The sequence below is a fragment of the Centroberyx gerrardi genome, chromosome 24 (genome assembly GCF_048128805.1).
Source record: "Centroberyx gerrardi isolate f3 chromosome 24, fCenGer3.hap1.cur.20231027, whole genome shotgun sequence".
NCBI lineage: Eukaryota > Metazoa > Chordata > Actinopteri > Beryciformes > Berycidae > Centroberyx > Centroberyx gerrardi.
The window spans coordinates 19763020-19783394 of NC_136020.1; the positions used below are offsets into that span (position 1 = coordinate 19763020).

A 20375-nucleotide genomic window follows, 5' to 3' on the forward strand; every position below is an offset into this window, starting at 1 on the left:
TACTTTTTCCACCATTGAATGTTTATCATAAAATACCTCAAAAAAACGCTGGAGTCATTTGAAAACTTTGCTGACTTGATTTGTTGCAGCGAGCAGGAAGACCTGGGTTCAATTCCCTACCAGCTCCAGGACTGCTGACCTCTGACCTCTGACCTCCCTGCGGAAAGGAACGAGCATAAAAAAAATGATGGGGGATCAACAGAGAAAATGTTCAGTCTGATGCTTCTCTCTCATTAAACTGAACAGCCGGTGGGATCTTTGCAGGAGTGGAAACACGACAACCAGAACTGCCAAGAAAGGCTTTTGGTATTAATGTGGTCAACCAGACACTTTTTTAATTTCAAATTTTTAACAATGATCGTAGAACCTGATAGCTGTCAAATGATTTTAAGTAAGTACACCAGAGAGGCCTGGAGCTCTGCAGAACCCAAAACCAAACGCTCTTTTCCAATCCTGCTGCTCACAAAAACAATAAAACTAAATAAAATAAAATAAAATAAAAAAACACAGCGTCACTCTTACCAGATGCAACAGCAGCTCTTGCCCTGTGAGTAAGTGCTCGGTGGAAAAGAAAGAAACCAAAAAAAAAAGAAAAAAAAAAAAAGGAACAGACAACAATAGTAATCTCGAGATTGCTTGTAAAATTACTTTTAAATGTAGATAATATTTGAATATAGGTAGATAATGTTTGGTTGATTTAAGGGGGATAGCAATAAGAACTTAAAGGTCAATACAATCAGAAGGTCTTAGCTCACTAGCTAGGTCAACAGAGAACCGGTTATACATGCACTAACATGAAACAAAGACAAAAAAAATAAAATTAAAATAAAAATCAGAAACCTCGAGTTGAGATTATATCCAAATTATTATTTTTTTTTGCCCATAACTATACCGAATGAGTCTTGTCGTTCTCCAACAACGCTAAATTGATTCTTTTTAAAAAGAAATATGTTGAATTTCATTTTAAATAAAAATGGCTAATTGACATTATTGCACATGAGCAAAAAGACAGTAATACTATAGAGCTCTGTTCATCGACCCTCCCCTCCTCTGTGACGGACCCTCCTGAAGCACTTCAACACATTCAGAAACCTGGTGATGTAGGAGAGTAAGAGATGTTTCAACAGCAACCGAAAAAAAAAAGAAAAGAGAGAAGAAAAAAAAAGAAAAATGGGTAAAAACCTTGATCTGGGTGAGAGGACAGATAAGACGGCCAGCAGAGATGAGGGTAAAACACTTACATTGTGCTATAATGTACAGTAAATGGCTGCATAAGTGCTTTTCTTAAGCTTGAAGGAAAAAACAAAAACAAAAAATCCCCAAAAAAACAAAAGAAGGTATTTATTGTTGAGGCATCGTTTTGTCGTTAAAAGTTAACCTGTGCTATCCGCTTAGGGGCCGCGATGTAACATCCCTAACACTTGGGGTCCAACAGCTTGAACGAGTAGGAGAGCAAATCCTTCAGGAAATAAAAAAATAATAACGATGTTTATAATCCTCGGATTCGGTCGTTTTAAAGATCGCTGCTACATTAAAACCGCACGTAATTATGTGCAACATCGGAAAAAAGGCTTTGAAGATGATTCCTCTACACTCTGTTCTGTTTGTTGGTTGTTTGTTGTTGTTTTTTTTTTATTTTTTTTGTTGTTGTTTTTTTTTTTACATGTTCCGCCGCCTCATTATTGGTGTTGATTGGCAGTGTCCAGGTCCAATAACATGGCAGAGTGATTCAGTAAAAACACCGTAGGGTTGCAGTGAGGTTATTTGGGGGGAGTCACTCTGGAGGAGGCTGACAGTCTGTGGCACCCGTCAAGGTTGGATTTCTGCCGCTGGATGCTCTCAAACCGGCCCGTTGACCGACACCTCCTGGGGCGGTGGCGTTTCCTCTCTGTTGGGAGGGAGACGGACAGAGAGGGGGCATTTAGAAACACACGGGATCTGATGTAATTATCCCTTGTACTGCTCAGGGTGAGCTTCTATGTAGGCTTTGAGTACCGAAAGGCTCGGCCGTCTAAGGACATTTACAGACGTGTCGTTCCTGTAAACACGACCATCAAGGTTCGTTCCCATGTTCCAAGGCGGCAATTGATAAATCGTACAGGCACAGCGGTTAGTTCCTATACTGGGATACGATAAAAGAATATGACATGTTAGGATGCAGAGGGGTTTGCTCCTTTGCTCCAGAGCAAATTGTTTGGCTGTAGTGACGAGACAAATTCTGTTTTTTTTTGTGTGTTTTATGTGAAGCACATAAAACTCTACTACAGGGACCATATAACCAGTGGCAGAGCAGCATCACTCTTTACAGTGATACAGCCACTTTACTGTCCAGTTGACTGACTGAAATCACAATTTGCACGGGCAAAATCAAATTACTGACGTTCCCATGTGATATGAATACCGTCCAAAGAGAGATTTAGGCTTAGACTCATTTCACAACATTACATTCAATGAGGTTAACGACATGGGAACCAACCAAAAATGCTGAGAGGCAGGAATAACTACAAAAAAAGGCAAAGTGAAGGTGTCAAAACATCATTGTGAAAAACTTCTCTTTCCCGGTGGAATAAAAACATTTCATATATCTGCAGGCGCTGGATGATCCTGTTGTTAAACGGTCCGGATGTGTCTGAGAGTGACAATTTGTAATAAAGGAATTCAAACAATCTGAAATACCACATTATTCTGGAAAAACACGAAAGACATGCGCTCGTCTGACTGAACCACATGACCTCCTGGACTTCCATACTCTGGTGACACCTACTTCCTATCAGTCTGTGTTGTGGTTGCGTCTCCAGCAGGCGGCTGCTCCGAGGCTTTAGGAGGGTCCGACAGAGACAGTTTCTCCAGAGACACTGGACTCTCCTCGCTGCAGGACAGAGACAAACATGGAGGGTGAGAGTCACTTCTTATTCTACAACAACAACACAGCTCTCAGTAGGCAGAACAGTAGGAAAAGAACAGTGGAGGATTTGGACTTGTCAGTGAGCAAGACACTGAATCCCATACTGTTCTGTAGCCGAGCCTGACCTCTGACCTCTGTGGAGGAGGCCAAGAGAAAAGAAAATCTTCCCTATGGGGATCAATAAACTATCTTATCATATTATTCAGCTTTTGCAGATGTAACTGCTGTTGGGAATCATCACTCAAAAAAAGTATGGAAGCACAGGAATATTATTTTACTCATTACTCCCTGGGAGCTGTAATTCGTTCCACTATTTATTTTCCGTTACACCCTCAAAATTGGTCAACTGCATCCTCACTTGCATTAAAAGAAAAATGGGATAGCTCGGTTGAATTTCCTGTGTGTTTCTATCTGACAGATCAGTGGAATCAAATAGCGTTGCGGTCCAATATTTTTCTCATCCTTTGCTTGCTCGATAAAATCGTAGTGGGGATACTTTCACCCAGAGGAAGTAAAGTTTTCTGCCATTTCATTTCTCATCTATGCTAATGCTCATGTGTTCCCATGTCGACAGAGGATGACGACTACGATGAAAACAAGTTGGGAGATGAGGGTGGGAAATCGTTTTTGCATACTTCAATTTTAATCTAATATTTAGAGGGGTTGATAACAGAAGTAATGACTTACTTTGATTGGTAACTGCAATACTATTGATGATTTGTTACACTACTTGCTACTGAAAAAATAAAGAATATTACTGTAAGGAATAACCATCCAGCTCTGTCCAGTTACAAGGTTGTTCTACTTAACCTTTTGAACTGTAAAAACATCTCAGGCAGATTTCTCTGCAGAGTACAAGAGAAGCTCCCAGGATTTACTTTATTTAGAAAAGCAAAACTGAATGAATCCAGTAATTTAAGTCCTGGTCCAGTCTATAATTACCTCAATGTGGTAATTATGTTTCAAATATAGATGTTTATATACACAGACACCCTCTTTTCATGTGTGACTGGAGAGTGGACCGGTCAAGGGAGAAGCATTTTGTCAAGACGCAGCCATGTCAAACCTTTTGAGGTCAGCTTTCTTGTTGCCGTGGGCACTGGCCGTTTCCGAGGCGACGGCTGTGGCTGCGGCGGGGGCGGAGCTAGCGGCGGCGGTCTTGTCGTCCTCCTCGCTGTCGGATCCCCCGGAGGAGCTGCTGTCCGAGGCCACGAGGGGAGCCTTCCTCCCTTCTCCCACCGGCCACGAACCAGAGGAGACACTGACCGCTGGACAGAGACAGACAGACAGGAAGACAGACAGACAGACAGACAGGAAGACAGACAGACAGGATGACAGACAGACAGGATGACAGACAGAGAGACAAAGAGACAGACAGACAGACAGGAAAACAGACAGACAGACAGACAGACAGTTTCATTTTATTATTTAATATTTATTATATTTTTGACATTTTTATCACACGTGTGCCACTTGGTGGATCATTTCTATGCCGAATTTACTGATGCCCCTTACTGATTCAGAAAAGATCTTTGATCTTTGATATAGAATGAATAGAATGATCTTTATTGTCATTATACTCAGGTACAATGAAATTTCGCCTGGCTTCTCTCGGTATAGTTAAAAATAAAACAAATAAATAAAAGCAGTAGTAAAAGGAGTAATAGCAGCATAATGTTACGAAAGACTTGTGCAAGTACAAATTAAAAATAAATATTCTTCGAGGTATATATGCTTGTTAATAAGCGCGGCAACATTTAACTGCCAGATATTTTGTATGGACTTGGGTGTGAAGTTCTTTCAAAAAAATACTTGACTTTTGTGTGGCAGAGGTTACATTTCATAAAGTTCCCTGTTTCCTTGAATCTCATGAAGGAAGGATCAAGGAAAAAGGAGCTGATCGTAGATTTTTCCACTTCTACCGTGCGCTGTCAAGACAGCTCCAGCTAAGCGGCAAACAACGAATGACGGACGTAAACAATTTAGACTTCTGTCACATCACAACTCTGTTCTTCGTTGTGCCAAGTAATGTTAAAGGGTTAAAAGTTACACATTTAAAAGTCCCAGGAAAAAATGGATTGTAAAAGTCAGTTTTGTGAATTTTGCACATCAATCCCCACTCCTAATCCAGACCGGTGTTTTGTGTTGGGAATGTGTTCAAGAGACAAAGTTGTGTCTCACTGCAGTATCTCCACCAGAAGGAGCTAAGGGACAGTCAGGCTCTCAGGATCAAGGCGAACACTCACCGCTCTTATCGTGGTTTTGCTTCGCTTGTTTATCTGTGTCGCTGCTGCCCGAGTCCACAGGAGAGCTGCATCTGGGACCCGACTCCGTACTGCAGGGAACCAGGAAGAGACGGTAAAATCTTTAACATGTCGTAATGCACTACAGTTGTTTAAGGCATCAGGAGTTTCTACAAAATCTCCATTTCAAAATTCAAGCCTTTTTCCTTTATTTCTTGGCTGAATTTGAAGATTGTGGTCAGTGATCTGTGCTGATAGTGGCTGGGCAATACAACTATCAACTAGGCCACATCACTCTAAAACTGAAGATTATTCTTCACAGTAAAAAAAAATTCACAATATCCAAAATGAAAGTGGATCTACAACTTCATTAAATGGGTAGTCATACACGTTTCTCATAATTTTCAGACTCCTTGTGCAATTCTAAAACTTTAAGAACTAGAAATTACCAAATTCATTTTCAGTAAATTTCAGTTTAGCTGCTGAACGGGTCAACAGGTTTGACTCTCACCCGCAGAAAGGCTGGAACTCGGTGAAGTTGGCCCAGCCCGTCTCCTGGGCGTCTCCTCCGCTCCCGGTTGAGCCGTCCCACCCTCCTGGAGTTTGGGTTGCCGCAGTCCCTCCAGAGTCCCCGAAACTCGCTGTCCAGCCTGGACCTGGAGACCAAACAAAAATGCACAAGGTTCTAGAAAATAATTTGATCCAAGATGTTGAAGTGTTGGTTGCAAGTTTAAATTATCTTCTGCTGTACTGTGTGGGTCTTTGCCGTCCTCCCGTCTACCTCCGTCTGAGACATTCTGTGCAGAGTCCTCGTCCTCGTCGGATTCAGACCCGCGGTCCCGCTCCCGGCCTCCGTTCTCCAGGCTGCTCCTGGAGCTTCCCTCCGAGGGGTGGGACACCCCAAACCTGGTGGAGAGGAACAGTGGAGAGAAGTGGAAGAGAGGTGAGAGGGTAAGAGAGAGAGAGAGGCTTGCCGAGTAGAGAATACAAGCTAGAAAACACATCATCTTTAGTTTACCTTGTTCTGGATTTGACTTGTGTTGCATAGTTTATCTCCTTCTCCTCCCAAATGTCCTCTTCCTCATCAGCGTCATCAAACTGGCGTATCCTCTCTTTACAGCAGGCTTCAAAAGCAGCCGCATTGGCCTGCGTTCATAGAAATAAACACCTTTAGACTAAAATAACAATTCTTAATAGCTCAGATCATTGTTGAGCATTTTTAGACAGGCAGTGCATCTCAAAAGGTCTCTGAACACCTGAAAACCAGTACAAATTAACCATAGCCTTTTTATCCAACGTGGTTTGTAATTTTTAAAAGGAACATGTCCAGAAGCAAAGCATCAAAGCCTTTGGTAGAGATTAATCAGCACAAACAGACTTCCAAATATCTCAACAACAGAGAAAGATGCAAGAAAGCAACTGGAGGTATCAACTCCTATTAAGTTAACAACCAAAGTATAAACAACTGTGGCATTGCCCTTAACTCTGATTCTGGCAAAAACACCAAAGAACAAACCAAAAAACTTACACTATTATCATCAGCATCTAGATTGAAGTTTATTTCGGCAATTCTGTCAAATGTGGCACTGGGGAAAGAGAAACAGTAGAACGTCAAAACGTGAGCCGACTTCATACGAAGGCTAGATGAAACTTTAATGATATTTGTGGGATACCTGGGTCATTACAGCAGAAAACAATAAATACGACTATGACCGATAATACGACACAAATGAAACAAAAAGAACATTTTCAACATAATACAACAAATAAAGAAGCAGCGTCTCTGCTCAGATTTACAGGTCATAGAGTAGCAAAGCTTATTTCTTTTTCCCCCAGGAGGCAAAGCACTGTGTAAAGACTTTAAACGCTTACTTGATATTTTCATCGTGCTCGCTGAACTCCTCATCATTGAACCCAAACTGATCCACAAAGTTGGCAGTCATCTGTTGGATCTGATAGTCGGAGAAGGCCTGGGAAAATCAAACGGCAATTTAAGCGACTGTGTTATGGACAGTTGTGTTTATTGCAGATAGAGATGGATAGGTACGTTTTATTATTAAGTGTCATTTTGCCATGCTGGTGCGTCCGGTCCTACCTGTTGGAGAGACAGGTCGTTGGGGAAGGGGCTCTCCATGTCGTCGTCCTCACTGGAGGAGTGCATGTTGTGGGTGCTCACCTGAAACACGGCACACAACGAGGACAGGGTGGAGGGGATTATTTAACCGACTGATTTTCTTTTTCAGTGTCCAGAGACATCTATATATCACGTTGCAATTTGTGTATAACAAACATAGCCCAAAACAAACTCATGTATCATAAAAAAGTATTCTGCCATGTTTCCCAGGCTTTACTGACATTGTGACACAAAAAAATACACTTTTTCTAAAATGTATGCTTTCATAGGAAGTCTTTCATAATCATCTAACAAAATAAAATAGCAGAAATAGAAATGACTTTGCTATAAAGCAAACTTCTGAGCTCATCATATAAAAAGGACAATAGAACATAAAATAATTTCATTTAAAATTTCTCCAAAATTACATTGTAAACAGATTTACTGTCCTCTTGTGGTGTGCCACTGAACCTTCCTGTTACTATAACTAGTAGTAGTTAATAGTTATGTCTCATCTTACAGAGCTTATAGACTTACAGTTTTTTGAGCATACAAACTACTTAAAATGTTGCAAATGCATTTTCTTGCAGCGCAAATGACAGAATAATAACCAAGAGCCCATGTGTAATTTGTATACATGTGTCTAGGGCAGCTTCCTCCCTTTCCATAAAAACAAAAACAGCAATTTAACAAGGGAATGGGTCTCAAAGGAGATTTTTATACCATGGTGGGAGGGGATTTCACCTTGTGAGAGGCTTGTGAGCAGGCAGACAAAGTAGTAGTATTAGTGGTAAAGATCCACTAATTTGTAGGTCACATTTGATGTTAAGTTCCCCTGGGCCGCTCTGACAATGTGCTGAGACAGTTGGTCCAATCTGAATAAATGGCTGGTCCCAACATAGTGTGATACAGCTGTACTCCAAACACCGAGAGTAAAGTGTCATATTTATTTTTTAACGTCTAAAAACAAATCAAAGTTTTTTTCCATGTCTGAGAGGGAGTTTCTGTTGGCAGCCAGATTCATAGACCAAAATCCTGCAGCAGAGACTTCGCAAACCGGTTCATAAACCAGGCCGCTGTATCATTCTGTGTTTGCACTACCGTGAGTCTGTTATAAGTAACTGGGAGGAAGTTAAAAGCTATTAGCGAGGGAGGAAGTGAGTGTGACTGAATTGTATCTCACCAGCTCCACTGTGTTCCTCCTGTTCGTCTCTCTCAGGGTTTCGTCCACGAAGCTCTCCCAGCGACCTCTGCAGTCTTCTGGCAGCTCTGCAAATGAGCAGACCACACCTTGATGACGACAACAACAACAACAACATGGGGAGGTTTACTTTTCAGTGAATGAAGAGGGAAACTCATCTGGTGTCAGGACCGTTGAAACACATGATTACCTTTGATGAGGTCAGCGATCTGGGCCTGTACTGGTCCTTTCTCCAGGTTCTGCACCACCATGTTGGCAATCCTGGTCAGGTGACCCATGTTGCCTCTCCTGGTGCCGCCCTCCGCCCTGAGAGTCACAGGCAGACACTTAGGATTACTTTCAACATACAAAATAACAACACTGCAACGCCACAATCACACAAAACCTGTAACACACTGACGTTGCTGCAAACTATGTAAGGAATTCTATCCAAGAATCCTGTGAATCCAAGGTATGAAGATGAAACCGATCAGGCATCGTTAACAATTAAAGCATTACAGCATTTTTTTTTAGCTTTGATTCACTGACGAAATGTTTTCAGCACATAACATTTGTTTTAGTTTAGACATGCATGATTCACGCCTAACTAAAATAAATCCAAAACATGCAACACCTGCACAGCAATGCAATACATCTGCAGCAAAATGATGCAGTGGTAACAGATTCTCTACTGTGAATTGCATGTTGCTCCAGCCTTAGATACTAATGCAGGGTGCCTGTAAGTTTCATCAACTAAGACTTTTAACTTTTTAAGACCTTTTTAATGCTAGTTAGAATGGAAAAAAATTGTTAAGATAGTCTGCATGACTGGGTTACTTTATCACCGGAAGAACAGTGCACCAACATTTTTAAGACTTCTAAAATTGAATTTAAGACTTAAAACGCTCAAAACAAATTTAGACACCCTGTACTATATCGGAACAGACTAGAAACCTAGACTTCAAGCACAATGCTGAGCCAAGACTGACACAACTACTGCATGAGAAGAAGAAACTTACTGTATTTTATCATTCTCCTCCCAGGCGTCAAGGATCCTCTGTACCAGCCGACACTTCTGGAAGAGCTGAGGGTTCAACAGGTAGAGGGAATGAAGGTGAGTGTGGAAATATTTGAGAAAGATCGTCAAAACCTTGCAAAAGTGTAAAAAAAAACAACAACATGGCACAGACTGTTTTGGGTATAGTACATCACATGTCCAAGATACCAAGCTGCTTAAGCCACCTACATGTGCCACGAGGGCGTTGTGGATGGAGGTCTGTGGGTCACTGGTCCTGCCTGGCTCCCCCGCCTCCGCCTCCGCCTGGGCCTCGGGGCTCGATGCTGCAGGCTTCCCATCGTGGTTCTGGAGGCCCGGGATGGGCCGCTCTTCTGCAGAGGGGTGGTTCAGGATAGACGCCACACACAGCTCCACTTGGAAGTGCAAAAAGTTATTCCAGGAGTACTTGAAGAACAGATCCTGTGGAGAGAGAGGAAGACCGGAGTCAGGGACATGTTGTGCGACCACATGAAAGACAGAACAAAAAACATAATGAGGGTGTGAGAGTTTAGACACATAATAATAATAATAACTTTATTTATATAGCACTTTTCTAAAAATGTTTTACAAAGTGCTTTACAGACCAGCATAAAATAAAACAAGACGATTCAGCGGCAATAAAACGGTAAACAGAAGCAATGAGAACTGTAAGAACAGTAAAAGAGGAAACAAGTAAAAAAGGAAAACAGTGGTAATAAAACAATAGTAAATATAAAAGCAATGAGAACTGTAAGAACAGTAAAAAGAAACGAAATAAGATAAAATCAATAAAACCAATTAAAAGCACGTTTATAGAGAATGGTGCTAGTGAAAGCAATCGTAAACAAAAAGGAGCTGTGGAGATCAAATATGCCACGTCAGGCCAGGCTGAGCGTACCAGTAGTAGGTCCATGGTGGCAAGATTGCAGAGCTCCTGGCAGATACTGGGGGCGCTGGTCTGCAGCAGGGCGGCCACCAGCCGGGCCACGTGAAGGCGGGCGTTCCCCAGCGGCTCCTCTAGAACGCCAACGGTCGTCAATATTGCACTTTTCTGCGCACAGAACGAGAAAAGTACATCAACTGGTGTTGTCACAATATCAAAAATAGCAATACCAGCCTAGGTTTAAATTCTAAATAGACACCCTAGAAGGGAAAGCAATGAAACAGTATGACACTAGAAAAGTATAGTACCACTTCAAGTATCAGTATCAGGTACTGCAGTAGTTTTTACAAGATCAGGTTTAAATGTTAGAATTGCTTTTGTCTTATTTGAGGCATTGCCTGCTTGTCTGCAAATCAGTAGTAGTATTAATATTACCAGTAATAATAGTGGTATTAACTATATTCAATTTACACAAAGCCAGCTGATTCTAGCATTTCCTAAGTGCTTGTGTTTATGATTTGTTCAGTGGCTTTTACCTTGGGGGGATCCAGGAGAAGCTGCTGGAAGTCCTTTAAATGGGGCTCAATGGCATTTAAAATACTGCTGCTGACAGTGTAAGACCTTTCATAACCCTGAGAATACAGATCCATCAGCCCTTCCAACCTGGGGGAGACAAACGGACAAAAAGATTAGGTGACTAGACTGGAGATGATGAAAATACCTGCTGTCTGCCTGCTAAGACAGCAGCAACAACGTCAGTGGAGGTTTTAAATGAGGAGGGGCAGTGTTTCCTTTCCAGAGGCAACACACAGTTAGAAAATTGCCCCCACATCTAGAAAAATAAAAACACAATCAAAATTCACCATGTGGCCCAGGACAATAGAACCAAAAAGTGGGCCCAATCCCAACATCTACAATAACACCAATTAAGGATACTAAAATATTTAACTCAAAAATCAAGAACTCTTTATATTATAATAGCTTATTTTAAGATTGACTGATTACGGGGTAAAACAACCAATTAATTAGATTTATTTTTCAATTAGATTTCTGTGTTTTTATTAGTCTATACAAGACATTTGGTTCTATTTTAAAATCCAACTAGGGACTAGGGATGGAAATTAGCAATAGCTACAAACTCCAAACTTCTGAAGTGTAATGTTATGTTAACTGCACTGTCCCTAAATAAACTACTAAATAAAATAAATAAAAAATCTCTAATGTTTGACTCACCCAGACCTCCTGGTCTCCAGTAAGGTAAGTAGCACTTGAGTTCCGTTAACGATGGAGGCCTCGCTCCTCTCTCCCTCAAACATGGTCTTCAGGAGCCCCGCTACACTCTCCTGCCTGAAACACACAGAGGTAGACAGACACACACCTGAGATACAAACAAACTCGATAATGAAAGCTTCAGCTGAGGTAGGCCCGGGCGATATATCGTATAATATCGATATTGTGATATGAGACTAGATATCGTTTCGTAATATTGTGAAATAACTTAAATGTTACGTCTTAAAGGCTGCGTTACAGTAAAGTGATACAATCTTCTGAACTTATTAGCCTGTTATGACCGAGTAAAATAAACAATGATCGGCTTTACCTGCTCATCATATCCACATTACTGATTACACATTACTGATTACTAATGATGATTATTAATTTTCAAAATGTTCTTGTGTGTAAGTATCTTATAAAAGCACAAATAGTCATCCCCAAAATATTGTCACATTATCGATATCAAGGTATTCTGTCTAAAATATTGTGATATTTGATTTTGTCAATATCGCCCAGCCCTAAGGTGAGGTATTCTCCTTTCAAAGCCATTCAGCTTCAGCCGGCCCATTTGTCTGCTGTTGTTGAGACTGATGATGAGGTTTGGAAATTAGTGGGCGAGATGTTGTGGGTTAAGTCCGTCTAACATCCAAGCCAGGTTTTTAAATACACACTCACCCTAAATAGCACAAGCGATAGTTACATCAGGTCCTGCGTCTCGGGTGAGATTTACTTTTCCCCGCCAGGAACTCACATCAAAAAGGAAATTTAAACTTACGACTCTAACACAGCCAATAGTGGGTCAGCCTCCACGTTCTCCTGCATCTGATTGGCTTGGTCTCGACTAAGGCGGATGATGTCACAAAGCGTTTGGGACGCATTTGATTGTCTCTGGAAAGAAAATCAGTGAATTAGAAAATCCAAATTAAAATTCACTTCAAGATCTCACTACTGTAACTACTAATAATAGTGGCATCATTTGAGAAAGACCTGCCCCCAGAACACATGAAGCCTTAATGGAAAAGTTCTGTAACATTTTTGGAGATGGCTACATGTGTGAAAGGGGGTTATTTTTGTAACTACAGTTCTTAAGTCTTCAAATATCGATGAAACTCCAATGTTTCTCACCTCCTCATCTTTGCCAGTATGGATTAGCTCTGTGAGTCTCTGAATCAACTTCTCCTCGTTCAGCCACTTGAAGAACAGAACAGAAACTCCATTAGAGTCTTTAAAGGCTAATCCTTACTCTACGGAAGCAGAAAAACACATAAACAGAGCAGCTTACATTGAGGACCTCCTGCCTCAAGGGGGCAGGCTCCACACAGCTGATGAGGCGAAGCAGCAGGTCCATCATGGCTGAGGCGTCGATGTGTTTCAGCACCAGACCAATGAAGCCTTCCTTTTTCCTCAGAAACGAAATCACCTGGAGAGAAAATGTGCTCAATATTCTGGTTTCCACAAAACAGGCCAAACTGGGCGAGTCTGGACTTGTGATTAATCGTCTCCCTTTCTTTCTTTAAAAACAAGACTTCTGTTTTGTTTGTCTGTTGTCAACTCATGCTCCATTCAACAAACTATTCCCCAAGCTATGATCTTTCTCAACTTACCTGTTCAGTTTTCCTGGCAATGAGGTTGCCAATGGTCTTGCTGAAGAAGCTGGCCAGTAGCGGGTTGAGGGGCGGGTCCTGCTCCAGGAAGTGGTACAGCATCTCCAGAAGAGACTCGTCCCCGCCCAGCTTGTCGTTCATAATGGACACATCTGAGGTCAGGAGCTCACAAGCTATGTTGGGAAACCTGAAGGGAATACAGGGAGGAGGACAATGAGAGCGAGGCTTGGTGCAGTTAATGATATTACAGTGCCATCATATTTCAAATGTTTCCTTATTATCTGAGCTCTAATATCTTTTTAAAAGTTTGGTAGAAATTATATTATATTAGATTGGATAAAACGTTAATGATCCCTGTGGGGAAATTTCCGTAATTGCAGCAACAAATAAATAGGGTATAGCAAAGAAAATTAAAGTAGAGCAAATGGCGGTATTAAACACAACCAACAATTACAAAGCTGTAACGTATAAAGTAAATAATATATGAATATGCAAATACATGAATTACAGCATGTTAAATCCAAATGGTTTGTGCAACGTGCACAAAATTACAGCAGTATAGCAAACTGAGACAAGGAAAAACAAATAAGAAATATGTATGAAAAACAAAAATGAAACTATATGTATAGTTGTATGTGAAAATATAAATACTAAATACGAGAAATACACTAAATGAATGACCGAACGAATGAAACGAAGCAAAAGTGACTGAATAAAATCACAGTATTGGTTTTAGTTATCTGTCCCTCTGGTCAGAACTAAATTAAGCAGAAGTGGCTTCATGCTTCCACCTCATGGAACTAATTGACAAAATTATTTGAAGCTGAAAGAGCCGGTCTCTCTTGTTGAGTTTAAACTGTTAATGAAGGATCTTGTGTCATTCTCAATAAGGAGCTGTCTTTGCTTTGTTTAGTCAACATTTTAATAGGTTTGGCTCAGGAGCCTTCTGGTTTGTTATGGGTTATTGCCAACTGAAGCGCTTATAGTGAACATTTTACTTTGCTCTCTCTTCTATGTGACTTTGACTGTATTTTGCTTTTGTACAATGTGTAGTGCAGTCCATCAGTATTTGGCCAGTGACACATTTTTTGTTGTTTTGGCTCTGTACTCCAGCACACTGGATTTGAAATGAAACAATGACTATGAGGTTAAAGTGTGACTCTCAGCTTTAATTTGAGGGTATTTACATCCATATCGGGTGAACCGTGTAGGAATTGCAGCTCTTTTTACACATACTCCTCCCATTTTAGGGAACAAAAGTGGACAAATTAACAAACTTAAAGTTGTCATGTTTAATATTTGATTGCAAATCCTTTGCAATGGATGACTGCCTGAAGTCTGCAACCCATAGGCATTAAACCCACAGTGCTGGAGTACAGAGCCAAAACAACAACAAAATCTGTTACTGTCCAAATACTTACTGCTTGCACTGTATGTTGTTTGTCTGCAATTGTTATCTTTGTTTGAATACTGCTCTCTTGGCCTTGTCTCCCTTGAAAACGAGTCTTTATCTCAATGAGACTACCTGGTAAAATTAATAACAATGAAATACTATATAAACCTGTCTGTCCAGGTATTTTTCATTTCTAGTAGGTTATAGAAGGCTGTACCGACTACAACCATACTACTGTATCTTTTTCACCATCCCCGACCTGAAAACCTATCCCTAGCCTCTGCCTATCGATCCCCAGTGTGCGGCCTCACTTGAAGCGGCTCCTCTCCTCCAGGTCGGCGGGAGGCTCTGTGGTGATGAGGCTGACCAGCTCCTGCATACAGTGGTCCTGGGAGAGGAAGAGGAGCAGCCGGCGGTTCTGGGCCTTGCACTCCTGCAGGACGTCATCCTCCTCCATCAGCTCTCTCAGCGTCACGTCCTCCCTGTCCAGCAGCTGGTCGATGTGGGAGGTGGTGTGCAGGTCGAACTTCCAAAACATGGTGGCCGCTGGGACGGGGGACACAGCCCTGGGCCACGGGACAGCAGGGAGGGAGGGGAAAGAAAATAGAGGTGGGAGAGGACGAGGGGAACAGAAGCAGGCACAGCAGTGGCCAGAAACAATGAAAGAACGGAGGTGGGAGAGGGAAGAGTGGGGATGAGACGTAGGTGGAGAAGGCAGCAGGGGATAAAAGTGGATGTAAACACATGAGGATGTAAGCCAGAGGATAAAAACAGTAAAGGGCTGGAACGGCAACGAGGCGCAATCCCTTTATTCCCTTTTGTATCATTGTTGAGCGCAGACAACTACAGTGAGGCTTGAGACGTCTGCCCAGTAAAATCGCTCGTACATACCAGTGGATGAAATGTGGGTATCTTTAATCAGACCTCCCCCACGGGCAGGCAGGCATTTGTGTTTGTGCAGACGGCAGAGAGTGTGGCGAGGCCTGGCATTTATCAGCATGGATCTCCTCTTAGAACACAGGCCTCTTTAGGAGATGAGACGCTGAGAGGCTCACCATAACCTGGGAAACAAGCAGACAGCAGGGATTATTATTCAATTGTGCAACAAGGATTCAGGAGAAATGACACTGTTTTGACATACCGTGCTGCCATAATTTTGAGTCTACATAAATACTGCAGGTAAATAGAATATGTATAGTCTACTGTCTATTGTGTGTCTTCATTGCCCTTTTGCACCGTATGTGAGGTCCTGTTATACTTCAAACTCGTATCATTGTGTGTCAGCTGTCAAACTCTAAAGTTGTTGATAATGTCTCTGCACCAATGCCACCAAGACAAATTCCTATACATCTGTTGTACTTGGCAAATAAAGTGAATTCCATTCTCATTGTGCAATCTTTATTTTATTTATTCAACCCAACACCTCAAACTTAACCTAAGCCTGACTAACATGTAGGGCTGAAAGATATTGACAAAAAAGCTAATTGTTATTATTTTACAGAATATTGCAACTGCGATTTAAGCTGTGATTCATATCATCACAGGTTTTTCTTGTCATACATTTTTTAGAACTTTTAAATTGTTTCAAGAAAAGTGAATTTGTTAAAAAAAATTGATGTCAGTGTGTAGGATTTACTGAGTTTGAGTATGATGAAAAGTTTTCACCAATATTGTTCTTGATTCATGGACCAAAAACTACCTCGAGCTCTAAAACATCTTGTTCAGAAATCCATTTTGGGCGCCTCTCTCTTAAGCAATTAATTGCAGCCTCTGCGATTTTGAAATTGCATAAGTTCATATTGCAATTTCAATTTTTTTTTTCAATTACTTGTTCAGCTCTACTAACATGTAATGTAATGTAATCTAATACAAAGTAAAATGTGTACTTAAGCCTACAGTTTTGTTAGTGACTATGGTATAACCTTACTGTTTATGTAACTTTATGCAAACTGTGTGGCCTGATAAATATTAATGGGAAAATTTGGGAGTCAATTTGTGACCTTGCATCAGACAAAATCTCCAGGTTTATTCCTCTGTGATTATCCACACTGTAAACTTTAAACTGCCTGAAGACAAAACTGTTTGAGCCTGGCTATTAGTCGTGGGGTTGTGACCATGGTGCCTATCAAACTGACAGGTAATGACGATGATGTTAGGGTGAAGTCCGAGAGTCAAACCCTAGTAAATAAAAACGTCTGCACAATGTAGGTTTCACTTTAGTGAATGAGAACGTGACATGACACTGCTTTCATGTGTTAACTTGCCCCCTTGGTTTTACAAAAACAATAGCCTATTAGGCTAAATATGCGCTACAATATAAGCTATAGTTCAGCAAAACATAATTTTTAAATTAAAAAACATTGAGATATTTTGAAATGTTGTGCTGTCTTTTGGGAAACATCAACAATAAGAGCTAAGAGCTCCAACAAACCTAATTAGGATGATCCATGTCTGCATGAATAAGGTATTAAGTCTACACAATGGGAATATTCACTGGCAAGTACGAATGCCATAGTAAACATTCCCCACGAACGAAGCTGCCTGGGAAGTCTCAACAGTGTCTCCCTTTAGTTTTCTGCAAGCTTCTTTGTGAACTTATCACAATATCAAAGTGCATTAGGCTGTGGTGTAGGCGCAGGTCATAGATAACTACAAATTATCATAAAGTTAATCTGTAGTACTTATTAGGTTATATCAATGTTTAGGCCTAGAGCTGACCATGAAAGATATGGTAGCCTCCCACACTGACACACAACAAATTAGGCTAGTTACTGCGGCTTAAAACTACATTAAAACCACAAACAGCCACTGCATGCACACTCATCACGCTATACTTAGACGGCAGCTGAACAAGATTTGGTCATCATCTCTTCCTCATGTCTCATCGGCAGTGCAACAAGAGGCTTTTAAACCCCCATTACCTGATGATGCTAAATGGTGAATGTATCTTCAGTGATGGAGACAAGTATGTAATGTTTTTGTAACTAATGGAGTATGTTCATGTTTTTTTTTCCCCATTTGGTTACTATGGTAGCTAATCTAGACCACACGCTAGCGGTGACAAAAATCAAATCGGCTTGCTTCATCAAAGACAAAGTACGTGTCTGTCCAACATGTCACCAATTGTCCATCATGGAAGTAAAACTGAAGGAGGAAATCCAAGTGCTTCCTCCTTTTTCTTTTTTTTCCCCTGAGTAGGACCCTGCCCTGCACATGCAGCAGCGTCCATCTGGCATACATTTACAGAGTACACAAGTGCAATAATAACCCGTACAACGCTCCCTGTGGACACTGAACAGGAAAGCAAACGCTTGACTTTACATCCAAAATAGAACCCACCAGAGGCAACCTCAACAAAAACAGTCTACTGGCACATATAACAGACGATGGAAAGAGGAACAATGGCTGAAGGGCACACAAGTGGATGTTGTGAACCAACAATAGTCTGTAATTAGGCAAGTTAAAAGGAGGTGAAATCAAGGGAAAGGGAGCACACCATACACTTCGTCAACTCTTCCTTCACCTTCACTTGCTGCATGTAAATAAAGCAACTGGTGACAACTGAGTGTTTATCATATTGTCCTAAAAATGCCTAACTATATGGATTATCAAATGGCCAACCACTCTTGCAATGGTGCACTTAAAAGGACAAGCAAAAGCACATTTTACTCGGCCTGTCGCTAATCTCAGATGCACATAAACTGGAAATTCAGTGAGCAGATCTGTATCCAACGTTTGGTATACAAAAGAAAAATACTCCCAAATGTTCAATGTTACCTTTAGGAGAGTGTACCCCAGCGGTTTACCACTGATTTTTGATATTTTGATATGTTGATGAGACTGTTCAACAATGCAGAGACACAAGTGTCTAGCTAAAGAAATGTAAACTGATCTATCGTAGCCTTGGCATGAAATGCACATCAACTGACTTGGGGTAGGAGCTCAGATTTCTGTTTACTTCAACTCCAGCGGAGCTACAGACAACTACAACATAACCCTCCACATGACTGAAAATAATTACATTCCTCACAATTAATTACATTCCTCGCACTTATTAATTTAAAAAAAACACTGCTTCTGCTTCAGCCATCGGTAACAACCGTTGGCTAACGTTAACTGTATGCATCATTTGCCTTCAGTAACTTGGCTAGGTTTAGGTTGCGTTACTGCTGGCCTCAGCCAACTTCGAATGCCATTCGGAATGGCTGCACTGAACAACGCTCCTTAGCTTATGTTAGCTTATCGATAACTTGGCATTAACAAATAATAGTAGTAAATTTTAGTCAAATATCTGTCAACAACAAATAAAATTAACGTTAACTTCACTTGCTTCCAACCATAAGCCTACCAACTAATACATTAACAGCTAAGTTAGTTCTGTTGGCAAAGTTAGCTGATTAGCTAACATTAGTTTATTAGCCAACTGGCTGATTTGGCTTACAACCTTTCTTTAGCAAGACACATTTTAGCAAGCCAGTTAACGTTAGCTAACGTTAGTTCCTCCTTACCTAGGTTGTTGCAACAACCACCTATCAGTTAGAACGTCAGCTAATTAGCTACTAGTTAACATGTCCTGAGCTAAGTTAGCCAACTTAAATAGCTCTCCAAGTAACGTTTAACTTTGACGATGCAGCAGCGGGGTTAGCTGCCAGCTGAAACGCGTTCAGCACCATGATGTTTATGTCCAAAACTTACCTTTTATTAAAAGTCTGCTGTCAGCTACTCCTTTCGTCTGTACTAGATGGCTGGTGGGGTCTTTCGTCAAGCAGCCAGCTACTAAGTTACTAGCTATCGAGCTAACCGTTAGCTAGCTAGCTAACCTACATTAGCTCGCGAGCGAATTGTGATTTGTTTTGAAGAAGGGGTCAGTCTGCGACAGCACAGGCTAGCTAGCTTAACTTAGCTAACGTTAGTCAAATGTGGCTTTGAAGTCTATCAAACAAACAGTTCCCTAACATTAACAGCTAACTGACATCAATAGCGTTACCTATTATTTCAGATATAGAACTTACAATTTGTACTCACATACAAAATAATTCAAACACGAAGCTAAGTTTAGCATGCAAAGCAGGAAAAACTCAGTCATATTTTTCGAATCAAAATGGCGACATGGTAACGGGAGCGCGCAGCAGACCGCTTAGTCCACGGGGACGTGCACTGACTTCCAGACAGTGCTCTGAGCTCAGCAAAACATTTTGGTGTGATGAATGATGCCACTGTGGTGGCCAGCGATGGAAAGTAACACAATTTACCCAAGTACTGAAATTAATAGTCGAATTTTGAGGGAACTCTAATTCACTTGAATTTGCCCCTAATCCTATAAAATCACTGTAATGTCCCTGTGTTCCTATAATATGCCTATAGGGCCTTAGGCCTATAACTTGTTTATAGTGACCATATATGGTATTTTCTATCTCCTATGGTATCACTATAATATTCCCAAGGGGACTTATAGATTTGCTGTGACATTTGTATTACACATATTATAGGATTACTGGTTCTTTTGCATATATCTTACTTTTTACTCCACTAACAACCTGTGGGCCTAAACTTGCCCGATAGATGGTTTACCTCAAAAATCATCATCAGTTTATTAAAATCATGCACTTAACTATTTTGAACCAACTACCACCACTGCTTTTAAATCTATCTAAAAGAGGTTAAGAGGCCTGGTAGTTAAATGCAACCATGTTAAACTGAACATGAACTTTATCTTTTTATATATATATATATCATTTCTATT

The 20375-nt window shown here is 40.9% G+C and overlaps 1 protein-coding gene across 4 annotated transcripts; it reads right to left on the reverse strand.

Annotated features, from left to right (window-relative positions):
- Nucleotides 1-309: 309 nt before the first annotated feature.
- Nucleotides 310-19714, reverse strand: ppp6r2a (protein phosphatase 6, regulatory subunit 2a). 4 transcript variants are annotated; one of them, XM_071896709.2, is made up of 24 exons: nt 19328-19714; nt 15524-15693; nt 14944-15198; nt 13240-13426; nt 12918-13055; nt 12761-12826; nt 12411-12523; nt 11594-11707; nt 10897-11023; nt 10376-10528; nt 9688-9918; nt 9461-9525; nt 8653-8768; nt 8445-8530; nt 7244-7324; nt 7021-7118; nt 6677-6734; nt 6167-6294; nt 5930-6054; nt 5660-5804; nt 5152-5240; nt 3972-4173; nt 2765-2869; nt 310-1888 (listed from the first exon to the last, which is right to left on the reverse strand). In XM_071896709.2, the coding sequence occupies exons 3-24, from the start codon at nt 15168-15170 to the stop codon at nt 1840-1842; spliced, it is 2703 nt and encodes a 900-aa protein (XP_071752810.2). In that variant the 5' UTR covers nt 15171-15198; nt 15524-15693; nt 19328-19714; the 3' UTR covers nt 310-1839. The 4 variants fall into 4 exon arrangements, with proteins under 4 accessions (XP_071752810.2, XP_071752808.2, XP_071752809.2 ...); XM_071896707.2 differs by having other exon boundaries at nt 5900-6054; XM_071896708.2 differs by having other exon boundaries at nt 8445-8551.
- Nucleotides 19715-20375: the final 661 nt, after the last annotated feature.

What these genes read in the sequence shown, in the direction of transcription:
- ppp6r2a (XM_071896706.2), bottom strand. Translation starts at nt 15,170, where the DNA reads ATGTTTTGGAAGTTCGACCTGCACACCACCTCCCACATCGACCAGCTG. An exon ending in GGAGGAACACAGTGGAGCTG is followed by an intron (nt 7,325 to 8,444) that starts GTGAGATACAAT and finishes GCCGTGTTTCAG; the next exon opens with GTGAGCACCCACAACATGCA. An exon ending in AAGAAAGCTGACCTCAAAAG is followed by an intron (nt 2,870 to 3,971) that starts GTTTGACATGGC and finishes TCTGTCCTGCAG; the next exon opens with CGAGGAGAGTCCAGTGTCTC.